The sequence below is a fragment of the Balaenoptera acutorostrata genome, chromosome 13 (genome assembly GCF_949987535.1).
Source record: "Balaenoptera acutorostrata chromosome 13, mBalAcu1.1, whole genome shotgun sequence".
Lineage (NCBI taxonomy): Eukaryota > Metazoa > Chordata > Mammalia > Artiodactyla > Balaenopteridae > Balaenoptera > Balaenoptera acutorostrata.
In genome coordinates, this window is record NC_080076.1 from 91486191 (window position 1) to 91502790 (window position 16600).

The 16600-nt window shown below is 42.3% G+C and overlaps 2 protein-coding genes across 2 annotated transcripts in view; one reads left to right on the plus strand and one right to left on the minus strand.

Moving 5' to 3' along the window:
- The window catches only part of PIWIL1 (piwi like RNA-mediated gene silencing 1), a 35329-nt gene extending 32103 nt beyond the window's left edge, over positions 1-3226 (plus strand). The window contains exon 21 of the mRNA XM_007189647.3: positions 1002-3226. The gene's annotated coding sequence lies outside the window, so the exon portion shown is untranslated. The remainder of the gene's footprint in view (positions 1-1001) is intronic.
- A 960-nt stretch (positions 3227-4186) lies between these two features.
- RIMBP2 (RIMS binding protein 2) overlaps positions 4187-16600 on the minus strand; it is a 267099-nt gene continuing 254685 nt past the window's right edge. The window contains exons 19-22 of the mRNA XM_057527204.1: positions 16202-16305; positions 15028-15099; positions 7667-7801; positions 4187-5503 (exon numbers count right to left, since the gene is read on the minus strand). Coding sequence (XP_057383187.1) covers positions 5315-5503; positions 7667-7801; positions 15028-15099; positions 16202-16305 — 500 coding nt within the window. The 3' untranslated portion in view covers positions 4187-5314. The remainder of the gene's footprint in view (positions 5504-7666; positions 7802-15027; positions 15100-16201; positions 16306-16600) is intronic.

A 16600-nucleotide genomic window follows, 5' to 3' on the forward strand; every position in this document is an offset into this window, starting at 1 on the left:
TTTTCTGCGTGGGTACCTGGAAAAGGAGGTCCTGCCCAGTCCATCGTTGCCCATGCTCCCCACCCACCTGACCCAAGTCCAGTGCAAGGGTCGATCAGGTGTGGCAGGAAGGAGCCCTTTCGAGGGGATATGGCCTCGGCTGTGGTGCGGCAGGGCTGCCCTAGCACAGGCAAGCACTAGGCTCCTGGCCCTGCGGTGAGCAGAGATTGCACCTGCCCAGGAAGCAGCCAGCCCATAGAGGGTCGTTCCTGGGCTACGAGCCACCTGATTTAGGAGTTTGCGTGCTTTCACCCTTTCTGTGAGGGGTCAGCCTCTTCCCATCTGGCCTCAGGGGCCTGTGAGGTTGGGGGATAGTAGTATGTATACCTCCTTTCTGGACAGCACAAGAATCTTTGAGCACTCTAATCCTGTTCCCTCTTATCCAACTTACATGCCATTGTTCTAAATCAACTTTATTGTAATTTACATGTACGTGAGTGCAACTTGATGAGCTTCTGACAAATGTATACACTCCAGTGTCTCTGCCACCATCAAGATTTAGAAAAATGTCTATTCCCTCCCACAGAAGGTTCCTTCTTGCTTCTTTGCAAACAGTCCTTCCCACCTTGACCCCAAGCAACAATGATCTGCCTTTGACCTACTCTAGTTTCATGTAAACGGAATCATACGGTATGTACTCCTTTGCATCTGACTTCTTTTGCTCAGAGTGCTTCAAAAATTTATCTGTTTTGTCTAATTGGTTTGTTTGCTTAAGCAGTATTCCACTGTAAGGTTGTATTTCACATTGTTTACTCACCATGGACAGATGGATATTTTGGATGTTTCCTATTTGGGGCTATTATAAACTCTAGAAAAATTCTGTTCAGGCCTTTGTATGGACATAGGTTTTATTTCTTTTGGGTAAATACATAGAAGTAGAATTGCTGGATCTATACGCTAAGTGTCTCTGACTTTGTAATAAGCTGACAAGTGACTGGACCCTTTTCTACTCTCCCCTCCAGCGCTCGAGAGTTCCAGCGGCTCCACGTCCTCGCCGGTCTCTGATGATGTCAGTCTTTTCCTTTTAGTGGGTGTGTGATGTTATCTCATGTGGATTATTAATTGCATTTCCCTGCTGACTAATGATACTGAGCATTTTTTATGTGCATATTAACCATTCTTATAGCGTCTATGACGTAGCTGCTCAGATCTTTTGCATACTATCTTTTAAATTGGTTGGTCTTATTCAATTGTAAAATTTCTTTGTGTATTCTGGGTAAAAGTCTTTTGTCAGGTATATGCACTATGAATGTTTCCTCTTTGTTTCTGGCTTCCTGTTTTGCTTTCTTAAGTATCAAAGAGAAGATATTTTTAAATTTGATGGAGTCCAGTTATCAGGGGTTTTTTCTCTTATAATTTGTGCTTTTTGTGTCCTGAATAAGACATCTTTCTAGCCAAATTTCTCCTGTGTTTTCTTCTAGAAGTTTTATAGTTTTAACATTTTCATTTAGGACTATGTTCTGAGTTAAATTTTGTGTATCATATGGGGTAAGAGTCAGTTTTCCCTCCTATGAATCCCCCTTCTTTCTGCAGAATTTCTAGAAAATACCATATTTCCCCCATTGATTGCTTTGGCACCTTTGTTGAAAATGAACTTACTATATATGTAAGCATCTATTTGTTCCATTGATTTATATATATCTTAATTTATATATAGCTATATTTTACATACAAACAACACTGCCTTGATTACTGTAGCTTTATAATGTCTCAAAATTAGGCAATGTTAGTCTTTCCACCTTGTTCATCTTTTTCAAAATGGTTTTGACTATTCTAGGTCGTTTGCATTTCTTTATAATTTTTTAATCAGTTTATCAATTTCTGGAATAAGCCTGCTGGAATCTTGACTGGCATTTCACTGAATCAGTAGATTTACCCGGAGGGAAATTGGCATTTAACAATACTGAATCTTCCAAGCCATTAACATTTTTTATATCTCTATTTAGGAGCTTTTTCATAGTCTTTAGGCAATGTTTTACATTTTTCAGTATATAAGTCTTGTATGTATTTTGTTAAATTTGTCCCTGAGAATTTCATGTTTTTGATGCTACTATAACTGATTACATTTATTTCTTTCTTTATTTTGTATCAGTTATATATCTATATTTTAATGTCTGTCTGTTCCCTGCTGGGAAGATTGATACAAAATATGCAATTTATACAAAAATACAATTGATTTTTTTATGTCGACCTTGTGCCCTGTCACCTTGCCAAATTCACTTATTAGTACTAACCGCGTTTTGTGGATATCCCTTAACATTTTCTGCATAAACAATGTCATCTGCAAATAAAGACTGTTTTACTTCTTCCTTTCAAAAGTGTATGACTTTTCTTTCCTTTTCTTTCCTTATTGCAAGGCTAGAAACTCCAGTATAGTGTTGAATACAAGTAGTCAAATGGTCATCCTTGTGTTGTTTTTCTGTTTGACAGAAAGGGCAAGTGGTCAGTCTTTCATCATTATGTATGTTGACTGTTAACTTTACCAAGTTGAGGTAAATTCCTTTATTTTCCTGGTTTCCTGCACAGCTGTTGATTTTGTCCAGTGCTTTCCTTGCATTTATTGAAATGACTGGGTAGCTTTTCTCTTTTGTTCTGTTAATACACTAAAACACCTTGATTTTCTTCAACATGTTCAACCAACCTTCATTCCTGGGTTGAACCACAGTTAAATATAGTGTATCATCCTTATATATTGTTGGATTCAATCTGCTAATGTTTGGTTAAGGATTTTTTTTCTAATCTACATTCATGATGCTACTGGTCTGTAGTTTTCTTACAATGTCTTTGCCTAGTTTTGGTAATCAGGATAATGCTGGCCTCATGAGTTTGAGCATTTTTCTTTCTTCTCTCTTCTCTGGAAGAATTTGTGTGCAGTGGGCCGTATGTATTCCTTAAACGTTTCGTAGTATTCACCAAAGCTAAGTCCAGCTCATTATCACTTTGGGCTTGCCTACATTTTCATATTTTAGGAAATTTGTAAACGTGTTCAAAAGATTTAATCCTGGTTACTTTTACTGATTTTATTATTTTTTTTGGAGAGATTGTCATTAATTTCTTTTTGCTGTGGTAAAGTATATGTAACATAAAGTTTACCATTTCAACCATTTTTAAGTGTGTAGTTGCATTAAGTACATTCACATTGTTGTGTAGACTTTAATTTCTTATACTGATATTTCTTAAACTGGAATATTTTTAAATTAAAGACATTCTATTTAATCTAGCATTTCAGCTTTTTTTTTAACTTAAGATCTCCAGAATTGATTGATCTTGTGTAACTGAAACTTTGTCCCGTTTGACCCACATCTCCCCATTTCCCCCACCCTCAGCCTCTGGCAACCACCATCCTACCCTCTGCTTCTAAGTGTTTGACTGTTTTAAGTTCCACATATGAGTGAGATCACGCAGTATTTCTCTGTCATCAATTATTCAAACATAACCTTTTTTGTAAATGCGTTAGGTGAAAACATAGTTCGATGTGAATGACATTATGATAGCAGTTATTTTATATACTTGTATATAGTTTCATAAAGTTATGCATTTGAATTATATTTTCACCTTGCACATTGGTTTTACCTCTTAATGATAATAAACCCTATTATTTGGAGAATTTTAAAATAATTAAGGATTTCAGGAAAATGCTTTGTATTTGAAAAATTAAGCTGTGTTTTATTATATTTAGCTGGTGTACCTCTTTATTCAGATCATTTGAATTCTGGAGTTGCCAAAGGGAGATGTTATGAATATGGTTTGAACTCACTCTCGACGTCTTTGTTGCACGTGAGTATTTCACAAGAAATACTCGGTGCGAATTACCTTTCTTTTGCCACTGAGTGGATTGTCACCAACAATGCGAGGGTGAGAGCACTTTGTAAATGACTCCCAAAACACAGGTCAGAATTATTTCAGAAAAAAAGTAGTGCCAGAAAAGGTAACGTTACAGAGTTTTTCTTGTACATATAGGAGAAAGGAACTCAGTTATGCTGCTATGATTTTTTTAAAAAGTGTTCAAAACAAACATACAGAATAAATGGCATTGTATAAAATAACAAATTTTATTTCTATAAAATATTTTACACTAGCTGTACACATGCACACACCCACACAGAACTTAACCACACATTGAGTAATTTCCTTTTAATAAATCTACCACATACTATTATATTACAATTTACAATATAGTTTTTGAAGACACAATGGGGAAAGCTTCATCATTCATTTATAAACCTTCCATAAATTACAAAAGAAAGGCAGTCTGAAAAGTATGTATAAAGAGTAAAAACAATTTACAAGTGGACACGAATTACAAAATAGTAACCATCAAATACATCTGCCGGCAACTTTGTAAATCTTTTTTTTTTGTTGTTCAGGTGCCAATGGTGAAGATTGGTATGGAATCATTTTGAACAGACTTAAATTTAGTATGTTTCTGGTGTGGCTTATGCATTATGTGGATTGCTTTACGTGTATGCTGTTCACTGTTGATTACTTGTGTATGGCATTTTGACAAATAATGAAAGTAACGTAAATCCATACGCCACAAAATGTAACACTGAAAGCAATGAATGTTACCAGCTTTTTGGCAGGTTGGAGTAGTGGTACTTTACCAAAGTTACTTCCTCTCCTCTCTTTTAAATGATTTGAATAAGTAAACATTTCCTGTGTGTTGCCTGGCTTGCTTCGAAAGACGAAAAACCAGGATCCTGTAATTGCACAGCCTGTGCAACTTGGTTTCAAACCACTGTGTCTGTGAGGGTGAAGGGCACTGAATGCACAACACATACAAAGTGTACACTGTAGTTTTTATTGGACAGTACAAATCATTGTGCATTTATAAGGCAGAACATCAAGGCGATTAAACTAGGAATTTCAAGACCAGAGTTAAAGTGAGAGTTATGCATCATGAGGCAAGCTTTTTTGAAAAGGGAGAGAGGTTGAAATCATTCCTTTCAGGGCAGATGACAAATGCACAAAGACTGGGACCCCAGGTAGGGAGTGAGCTACAAAGAGCTACTGGCCGCCCTGCGTGCTCACGAGACAGCCCAGCTCCCGCCAGAGCCCGGGCAATAACAAGAGCGATGGGCGCGGAGGCCCGGCGGGAGCGCCAGCAGCCCTGTGTCCTGGCGCTGGGTTTAAAGGGGACGGTGGTGCAAAGAGCATTTCTCTACTGGTGTCAGGGGAGAAGATTGGTTTTTTAGGAAGTACTTGAGTCATGAAAGCCCTAGTTTGGAATTAAAGAAAATTACATAGATTTGGAAGTTGTCCGGAAGCACGTGAATCATTTCACTGCACCCAGCTTTTTCAGCAGTTTCTTGCCTTTGGAAAGCAGCCCCTTTTTCTTTCTCGAGGACATTTCCCTGCCTCTCCCGGGACCACCAGTACCCATAGATGACGTAGGTGACCCAGAATGGAGACGGGCTGTGGGAGATGGCACTCTCCTTGCCGTACCTGAACCCTCAGCAGGGACCTAGTAGGCACATTGGGACAGGTCGTTGAGTGCGTGAGCGCCCGCGGCATCCCTCCGCTCGCCGCGCGCCATCAGCAGCGCCGCGCTGCCCCGTTTCCCACCAGGCAAGGTAAGGGTGCTTCGTTTCTTCTCTGAAGGGTTGAAGTATCCCGTGAGAGGCACGCGGCCCTCCCACGGCATAGCTCAGAGAGGGGGTCTGAGGGCCCTCAGGGAGAGGGCCAGCGGTGTGGGGTTTTCGGTGTCTTTGTCTTCGGGGGAGGGGGTGGCCATTGCTTTGGCAAAGCAAAGCTGGGTAATCATCTACTTTGTAACTTAAGACCAGAAGCAGGAAGGAGGAGTCATTCTGAATTAGGGTGAGAGTAAGACTGGCCGAGGACCCATCAGGAATCTTAAAAGCAAAAGTTCTTATAAAGGGAATTTTGTCTTTGAAAACTACTTGGGTATATGAAATCCTGACATCGTTGAGCACATTCCTGGGTTAGTATACCATAGAAACACTGGCGATGGTGCACCGGTTGAAAGAAAAAAAATAAAAAATAAAAAATAAAATGAACCTTAATTTCAATCAAAGAAAGCTTAAAGGCCCTTATCGTGCGCTTTCATTATTTCCAAGGTATTAAAGATGCGTTTTTGTCGATACAGAGCACATGGTAGGGTTTCCGTACACTTGAGTGCTTCCTGGTGCTTCACAGGAGCAGAACTGTATTCTAACGCGGGCATGACGACGTGGGCTCACCCACGTTTACGGTCGCATGCATGCCTGCGATTATAGAATATCACCTTTCCCCTCGCTCCCTTACCTCACCAGAGCCAACCTCTTTCTAATACGAGTATTCATTATCCATCAGGCAAATAAGAGCCCAGGGGCTTCAAGCTTCCTTGGATTTAAAATCAGGGTCTAATTCTAATGGAGAACACCTACTAAATCATCCCAAAGTACACCTGAAGATACCATCTATTCCATCTAATGCAATCATTTGAGCTGCATGTTTCGTTAAACTTGGTATTGCATTGGTATACCAACAAAGCAGTCTTCCAACCAAACGCCTGTGTGTTCAGGACACTTGCTTGCTTGTGCTTTGAGGAGAAGCACCAGCTCTCCCATAAGGTAGAGGGATGGTCACTTAAGAAAAAGCTGTCTGCTATTCCAGCCAGCATGGGGAGTGTTCAGAGCCAACTCTAGATCACCTCGTGTTCACTACTCATCCGCTCGATCTTGAGTTGTGGTTTTTTTAGGTAAAATTTCCAGAGTAAACATTTATTAGGTTGTGCTTTTTCCAAGAGTGGCTAACAATGCAATATGCAGCTTTAATTATGAATAGACATTGGAACACTCTGTGTAAACAAACAATTAGCCAGTTAAGAAATATGTTCCCAATGTTGGCCTTCCAAATATTCTTAATGTAAATCGTAGGAAATGATTATCAAAGATGATTTATTTCACTACAAATTCAGTTGCTTTACAACTGAGACCAATAACACTTTAGGTCCAGTGAGTTTTTGAGACATATTTCTTCTTTTTTTTAGCCCCCCAGTGAAGCCTTAAGTCTACCGCATTGGTCCATTGCAGGTAGCTTAGGTTGCTATGTTAACAGGTATCTTCAGTTGCTCACTTACGTGAAGGCTACATTGCCTGATTAAGGGGTGAAATGCACACTCTTCTTCTGTTTCCAAGCAGATGAGCAAAGAAATAAAATATATATAAAAATATAATATATAAAAACTCGCAGTGATGAAATAAAATAAAAATGAGACACCAAACAAATGTAATCTGATAGTTATATATGGCTGAGAAGTTCTTTGACCTTTGTTCGGAAGATCTGTTAAAACCCTGACGGGGCAAATAACTGCTATTGCCCACCGACTCTAAGGACTAGCCATGCCCTTTTCTCTCTTAAGCTGGACTGTGCGTCTGTGATGTAGGACGGGACGCTCCTTTGTGAGCAAAGCAGACTGATTAGATTGAAAGGGGCATTTTGGTGAAACAAGTAAACTTGATTGAGAATTAGGAATTTTTAGGCACAACCCCCATGGAAGGGCAGAGAAAAAATTCAGGGTATATGCTTTTCGGCCTAAGACATAAAAAGAGCAATGCAAAGACGGCAATAGACCATCTGTGGCAGAGTGGGACAGGGGTTAAAAATGCTGAACACACGTGCTTACCCTTTTCGTCTTCGAGCGCGTCGGTGTGTCCTGCGGGTAGTGGGACGGCGCGTCAGAAAGATAGACTTCTACATCATCAGGCACTTCTTCTAGGAAGTTGGAGGGTACGAGGCCTTTCTGCCCATTAAGCTCCCCCTAAAAACACAAGGATGCGAAGAACAATTGACTCTATTTTTCCGGAAACCCACTTCTTGCTTTAGGTAAAGGAATACAGCTCAGAGTAGCGAGTGTATTCTGGCTCAAAAGTGGCAGACAGAACTGGGACTCCAGTGTTTCCAGACTCCCCTGATCATGAGAGTGACCTCGGCCACGTGCTGGAAGTGCAGGGTCCCAACGCCCACCCTGAGGTCTCGATCTGGCCCGTCTGGAGTGGAGCCGAGGATCTGTTGTGGCCAAGGGGCCTGGGTGGTTCTCAGGGTCAGGCACACTTAGGAACAGTCCTTGGGAGGATCTCACTTAGAGGTTCTCAGCCCTGACCGAGCTCTGAGTCCCATGGGAACTGGTACAAATACCGTTGCTTGGGTGCACTGAGAGAGGGGAGCGGGGGCGGGTGTGGCATGTGGGGGCAGGGCTGAGGGGGCCGGCCGGTTCCACCTGGTGTCTTTCGTCCTGTGCGTCGCTATAGCCTCATTGTAAGAATCCACCCAAGAGGGGAAGGTGAAAGTGTTGGCACCTCCTCGAGGTGACTGCTTCAGGTTGGTATATATCCTTCCGGACCTTTCTGCACAGTCACACGTCCATGCATGTAACACAGTTCCAACTGCCCACTGGACGTCAGTTCCGAGCAGTTCACAGCCCACCACGTCAACCCCCCAGTGCCAACTTGCCCCACAGAACCCAAAACCAAGTTCAGAACCGGCCCCAGACAACCTGGGAGTGTGTTTCTGTGTCCAGTAGGTCTAGGAGATGACAACTTGAAAGAGCCAGCCTACAACATCAAAATTAAGAACTGTGCATCCAAGAACGTGACCAACAGAGTGAAAGAGAAACCTACACAATGGGAGAAAATACTTGCAAGTCAGATATCTAGTAAGGGGTTATAAAGGATATATAAAGAACTTCTACAACTTAACAAAATAAACAACCCAATTAAAAAGTGGGCGAAGGACTTGAATAGATAATTTCTCAAAAAAAAAAAAATAAAGACAAATGGCTAACTAGCACATACAAGATGCTCAGCATCGCTACTCAAGAGGGAAGTGTAAATCAAAGCCTCAAGATACCACCTCACATCCACTAGGATGGCTACTATAAAAATATTTTAACGTTGGTGTAGATATGGAGAAATTGGAATGCTTGTACACTTTTGGTGGGACTGTAAAACGGTACAGCCACTATGGAGGAAACAGTATGGTGGTTCCTCAAAAAATTAAAAATACAATTATCATGTGATATGATCCAACAATTCCACTTCTGGGTATTTACCCAGAAGAATTGAAAGCAGAATTTTGAAGAGTGAATTGTGCACCTATATTCATAGCAGCATTCTTCACAATAGCCAAAGAATGGAAGCAACCTAGCTGTGCATCAGCAGGTGAATGGATAAACAAAATGTGGTCCAGTGGAGTGTTATTCAGCCTTAAGAAAGGAAGGATATTCTGACCTATGCCACAACAGAGACGAACCTTGAGGACATTATGCTAAGTGAAGGGTCATAAGCAGACATATACTGCGTGATTCCACTTACATAGGTCCGGAGAGTAGTCAAGAGTCTAGAGACAGAAAGGAGAAGGGTGGGCGCCAGGGGGAGGGGACAGTGGGGGACTTGGTGTTTGATGGGGACAGAGTTAATTTTGCAAGATGAAAAGAGTTCTGGAGATGGGTGGTGGTGATGGTTGCACAACAATGTGAGTTTACTTAACGCTGTTGAACTGTACACTTATAAGTGATTAAGATGGTAAATTATGTGTATTTGCTCACAATTAAAAATTAAAATTAATTTTTTTTAAAAGAGGCAGGTCCAGGTACCTCCCATGACTTCCTGTGCGGTAATCCCTCCTGAGCCCGACAGCCACGTGCCCCAGTCGGCCACCAGCTCCTTCTGCCTTGACCTTGAAGATCCCACCCTCCTGTTTACCTGTGGCCGCTTCAACCCTTCTTCCTCAGGCTCCACTCTTAGCTTGTCTTTCTCCGTTGGTGTTACTTAGGCACTCTTTCTAGGACATCTTTGCTTTTTGCTGTGCATGTGTCCCTGGTGATTTCTTCCACGTCAGCGCTTGCAGACAACATGTATATGCAAAGGCGCTGGAACTTCTGTCCAGTCCAGACCTCTCAGTAGGTCCCACAGCCAGATTTTCCATCCAGCACCAGAGGTACACACCAGACAGAGTAGTTGGTTCATGCTGGGGGCTACATTCTATGAAAACGCACAGCTTTACACACACATCCCCATCAGCACCATGTTCACATCACAGGAGGCACCTGTGTGAACCAAGACCGACAGGGACCGTGTTCAGGCTCCTGGGCTGAGCCCTGCCCTGGGCTCCCTGATACAGCAGTGGAGGGAACTGCCTGCACTCTTCATCGTTTTCTCTCTTCTCTTGAGCCTCCAGCACAGTTCTGCTAAATCACACGTCAGAAGTGCACATGACACGACTTCACTGTTGGCGTCCACCACCACGTACCCCTGCACGAGGCATGGTCGCTAGAATCATGCGCCTGCGTGAGTTCCCCCTCCGCATTGGAGAGGCTCTGTAGCCTCAAGCTCAATAGTTTCTAAGCCGTGTTTTCCTCGCTACCGTGTCCTTATTTCTGTGTTCCCAAGGGCACCCATCGGCTGAGGCAGAATCTGCAGATCCTCCTGGAAGAGGTCACAACAACAGATCTGAGCCCTGGGTGGCCGCGAGCCTAGCTTTGTCACCGTCTCAGTGCAGGCCCCTGCCCCTCACCTGGGCCGTTCCATCGCTCGTCACCTGGCCTCTTGGGACTCCCACCTCCCTTAGACGGCCCACTTGCGAAACCCTTGACCATAACTCTCTCTAAGAGAAAACTTGACATCTCCCCCCCTTGCAGACCCTTCACAGTCTGATCTCTGCTCCTCTTCGAGCCTCATTTCTACTGCTTTTGTGTTTGAGGCCAGATACGAACCGTGTGAAGACCTTACGTTCGAACAGAATTGGAATCCGCTGGGCTGAACGGTAGAAAACCTTACAGTCTATCCCGGCCCCTTTTTCTTCATGCCCAGTCAGCACGAGGCCCCATCACGCTTGCATAGTTCTCCTTTGCTTCCTTTAATACTTTAGAATGCTACTGTACGGCCTATTTCCTTCTGACCTATCAAAGTATATGATTTAGGAGTTTGGGTGTAGAAACACTGGGTAGTGCAAGCATCTGGCTAACACAGCATAAGGGTTAAAGTATTATGGGGCCCTGGGAGTCTCAGATGATTGGAGACAAAGCAGGGACTTTTAACTGGGGATGCTGTGAATTGTGGAGGGGAAGGCCCAGGTAGACAGCAGAGGCCCCTCTGTCTACACTCTGTTCATTATGGGATGTGGTGGAACTGAGGAGAGACTAGGAAGAGATCACAGGACTAGGTCCCATAAAATTGCTGAAAGCTCTCTTGAGAGCTTTTAAGATTGCACATGATGTCAGACAATGCAAGTGGGGTGAAATTTAAGATTTTTGGTATTAAGTTAGGTATCCGCGGTTCTTGTTTATTAAATAAGAAATAATAACTGCACTGGGCAGTCTACTCAGCAAATTTGACCAACAAAATAATACTAAAGCCATTTGGTGGAGAGAGAACTAAAACGTGTACATATCAATTTAGATCTGATTCCTACTATCATATAAAATTTAGGTAGGCTATTCAAGAAAATAAATTAGATAAAACAATGTAGGAATGGGAACATGCAGATCATATTAGAAAAATATTTTTAAATTACCAGAAAATACTATGTCCAGTTTTGTCTATACGTTTGAAAATCTAAATGAAAGGCATGGCTTTCTAGATATATATAAAGTATTAAAAATTGACTCAATAAGAAGATAATTATTTAAGCAAGTGAAAACTTTTGTACAACTGCATCCTAAAAAGACACTGAACCTAAACGATTTTTAGGCAGGTTGTAATAACCTTCATGTAATTGTAGGACCTAACTATGTCATTTAATCTGTTTGGAGCATGAAAAATATTGGAAGCTTACCGGTTCATTCATAATTCTAGCATAATCCTGATACCAAAGGCCACAAAAAAAGATACTCCAATACATATAAATCAATATAATTCCTGGAATATAAATATAACTTCTGAATAAAATGTTAGCAAGTCAAATCCAGTGCTTTAAAAATAATTGTAAAAAAAAATAGTTGTACACCATGGTCAATAATTTACTGACCAAAAAAAAAATAAGTTCAGCAAATGAAAAACAGGATGCTTAACATTACAAAGATGATCTATCTTTATTGATAATCTAGCTTAACACATAACAGTGTAAAGATTAGTGATATTCTTACTAAAATACAGACTGTCAGGGATCCCCCATCCCTGTCATTCAGAATTGTTTTCAATGATGCAGTAAGACAATAAAAAGATGACTGATAAATATTGAAGAAAAGACAAAATGTCATGATTTGGGGAACCCGAGAGAACCAACTGATGACAATGGATATAAATGCATTCAGAAACAAGATTTGTAGGGGAACATAAACACACATGCACATAAATAGGCACACAGTGCATACATATGCATGCACACAAACATGCACACACATACACACATGCACACACACATGCATACACACACACATACACGTGCACATAAATAGGCACAATATATACACATACATGCACATAAATAGGCACACAGTACACACACATACATGCACACATACATGCACACATGCATACTCATGCACATAAACAGGCACACTGCATACATATGCATGCACACACATACATGCACACACATGCATACACGCACACATACACGTACACATAAATAGGCACATGATATATACACATACATGCACATGCACATAAATAGGCACACAGCACACACACATGCCCACATATACACACATGCACACATGTATACTCATGCACATAAACACACATGCACATAAATGGGCACACAGTACATACACATGCATGCACATAAACATGCACACATATATACACATGCATATGTGCACACACATGCAATATACACGTGCACACACAATTCACGTACACATGTACACATGCGTGTACACGTATATGCACACACGTGTATGTTGCATACATACACATATACTCACACAAACACGGTCATACATACACATATATGCACACACATTTCCAACATATTTTCTAAATAACCAGTAAAATATATACCAGAAAAAAATCATAATAGCAATAACATAAGAAAGAACTTTAAAAGATATATAAAAGGATGTGTAAGAAGAAATTCATGAACCTTCTGACAGATGAAAGGGAAAACTTAAAAAATGTCAGACACACCATGTGTCCAAATCAAAAGACAATATTATGTCAAGTTCCCCCCAGTTTAACCTAAAAACTAAACGCACCTCTAAACAAAATACTATGGGTTTGGTGTAGGGCAGGCTCTTTACAATAACGGTTCCTCCCAAATGTGAAAATGAATTATAAAAATACAATAACTGAGATAGCGTCAAGTAGCACTGAAGTCCAGAAACACTCTAGGTAGGAATGCAGTTCATAGGAGAAAGATGGGATCTTTAACCAGTGGAGAAAGGACGGATTATTTAATAAGTGGTGTGGGGACATTAGTTTCTCTAATTAGAAATCAAAAATAAAGTTAAACACTTGAGATTTACATGTGAAAATGAAGCTATAAAAGTGAAGAACCAAAATAAGATAATTTCTATCAATCACCTTGAAGGACTTTTTAAGCATGACTCCCAAGGGCAGAAAAAACTGACTACAGACAAATTTAAAACTTCTGCTTCATAAAAGAAAAACAAAGCAACAAAACCACACACACAAAAAAGGAAAAGTTAAAAAGCAGATAATGACCTAGAAAAAGAACTATTTGCAACATACGGGACAAAGTATTGACACAGGCTGGGACCTGGGACCTGGGACCCTTTGCTGCAGTGCTTGTACCTGGACAGATGTCATCTCCTCAAGCAACAAAATACAAAGAAACTATACGGGACTAAAAATAACCGCATGCATGTGCAGCTGGGGCAAATTCTGGACAAAAGATACAAAAAGACCAAAAAAAAAACCCCAACTGCCACTTCTGAAGAGCTGGGAGCAAAAGCAGGGGGTCGGGGGCAAAAGCAGGGCACTGCGCATGCCCCCTGCACGCAACACCACCAAAGGGGCGGGCAGACCACCTGAGCCACGCCTCCAGCCCGACCCCTGGACACACCCCTACCCTCACCCCATATAAGGAACCAGCTCGCACCCCCTCGGGGAGCAAGCAAGCAAGGGAACCTGATGCTTGTTTTCGCTCCGCCCGCAGCAGCAGGGGCCCAACAAAGCCTTGCCTGAATTTCTTGTCTGGTCTCTGATCAATATCTATTGATTAAGGAAGCCAAGAGCCCTGGGCAGTAACAGTATGAATAGTACTCACTGAAAACTATACTCTTAAAACTCAGAAACTGCGCAGAGGAGAGAGCTTTGAAAGGCCACGTGTGCCTGAGTTTGTAAAATCCCTTTGACCCCAAGAGAAACCTGCCATATCAGTACTTGAGAGTTTCTCAGCTACTTTGATTTTTTAGAAAAAGAAAAGAAAAAGGAGGAAGTTTGGACTCTGATGCAAGATGGGTGACCCCACTCCCAAGGCAGGGGACAGCGGTGGGTGTCTGGCCGGGCAGCGGCCGCTAAGATGACCACCTTCTCTTCCTCGGGGATTATCGGGAGACCGGCTCCTCCACGGGAACGGGAATGAGAAGGAAGGAGGCTGGCACTGGGGTAGAGCCAGGACTGCCCCCCAGAGGCTGGGTCCACGGGGCTGCGAGAAGGAGGTCAGGGAGGAGGCCGAAACGCTGTTGCTTTTAATTAATTAATTAGGCTTCTTTGTATTTCTTCCTTTTCCTATTTGAAAATGTATTTATTACCTACGCAGTAAGTAATCCAGAACATTAAACTGTTTGGTAAAGGTTTGGATGAAGGAAATTTTAAATGTAAACATGTGAATACCCTTCCTTTGCTGACAGCTTGTATACATCGAAAACACCTCCGTTAGAAAAGAAGGAACTGTGAAGGTCACACGACTGCCGTCCTATAGTATATGTCCTCAGGGAGGAAGACAAGCAAATTAGCCAACCTGTCAGCAAGCCATACAAAGTTCATACATAATTTCAGGGGAAAGAACAGGCAAGCAAAAAAAAAATATATATATATATATATATATATATATATATATATTTGATGCTTCAAAACTTACATAATAAAATCCATCTTCATCAATTTCACCAAAAACAGTAATAATATCTCCAGTGCAAAATGTAAGTTCAGCCTGTAGAGAGAGAACATAAAGTTAATAGTGTTCTCCTGGAGACAGAAGTTGCTTTTTTTAAAAAAAAAGTTCTTCATGATTTCTGGTATGATTTCTCTTTTTTTCTTATCATTTTGGTATGAACCTATTCTTTCAGTCAAATAAGGAGGAAAGGCATAAATCTGATGAATGCCTCTGTCCCTAGCCTCTTAGAAAGGAAGGATATGTCACGATGACTCCAGGCTACAAGAAAAGGGCTGCCGGGCTCTGATTCTCGGCCAGAATTCAAGGTCATCTCCACGCTCTGCTGGTGGTACGTCTTTAGAACCAGCCAAATAGTAACTTAAAAAACCCGGAGCCTCAAGGAGATGTTCTCTGCAGTGTAGGGACCATTGCACAAACAGCCTTTCACTGAGTGTAAAAAAAAAAATCTGTAATTAAATGTCTATTTATTAAGTGTCTACTCTATGCCAGGCTCCAGGCTAGAGGTGGGTGCATAGAATCCAGCAGAGGATACCAGAAAAAATTGCATTTTTATCTCTAGACGTGAAAAGAGGGACTAAAGTTCCTACCTAAGAGCCATCAGGCATCACATACACATCAAGCCTGTACAGAAATTTGAATATACCTGAGCTCTGAATCTGAACCACAAGCTGGTCGCCCGTCAGATGTAACAGAAATACTGAGGACCAGGGATTGGTACACATCTTGTCATCTAAGAAAGCAGCTCCACAGGGTGAAAACCTAATCTTTCATTCCTGAAGGCAAATCCTTTTCAGTTTTCACAATGTTCCTAGGACACCAAACCTATATGCACAGAGAACATCCATCCTTTCTTCTCTATTTTCCTTGAATGTGTGTGTGGTGGTCATGCGGGTCAGGGACCACATGCAGGGGGCTTTGCTTTCTCTCTCCAGGACGACCCATCACCGCCAGGTGTGGGTCACAGGGCTTGCCCTGTGCCCTGCCTGCCATGTCCTGAGCGTGTCACCAGGCTCACGACCTCTCTCCTGCCTGCCTGGGTCCCTAGTTACTGGTCGGGTAGCCCTTCCCTCGGACGGTTCCAGAGAAGGGAGGGAGGGAGCGGTGTTGTCGGCAGAGGTACGGGGTGCTTGGCCGGTACCTCGACATCGATGTTGGGCGAGCTCTCCCTCGGGTCGTAGTCGTACAGGGCCACCATCCTCCGCGTCGCCACCGAGCGCTGCCGGCTGCTTCTTCTGTTTCTCTCTGTTCACATCACACGGAGAAGAAGAAAGCCACCATGAAGTGACTTCAGAGCCGGTGGCGTCCCCTCTCCCTTGACACTGGGTGAGTGGAGCCGGGTCACAGATGGCCAGTGTGGCCGAGACGACCGCTGGGCACTAGTGCCAGCAAAGTCAGGGCAGCGCCCACCCCTTTCTCCAGCACATCCGTGAACAAGCTCATGTGGTCTTATAACCACCACAGCCGTCAAGATACTGAAGCTCCGTCACCCCCCAAAATTCCTTTATGCCCCCTTGTTGTCACCTCCAGCCTGGGTAAC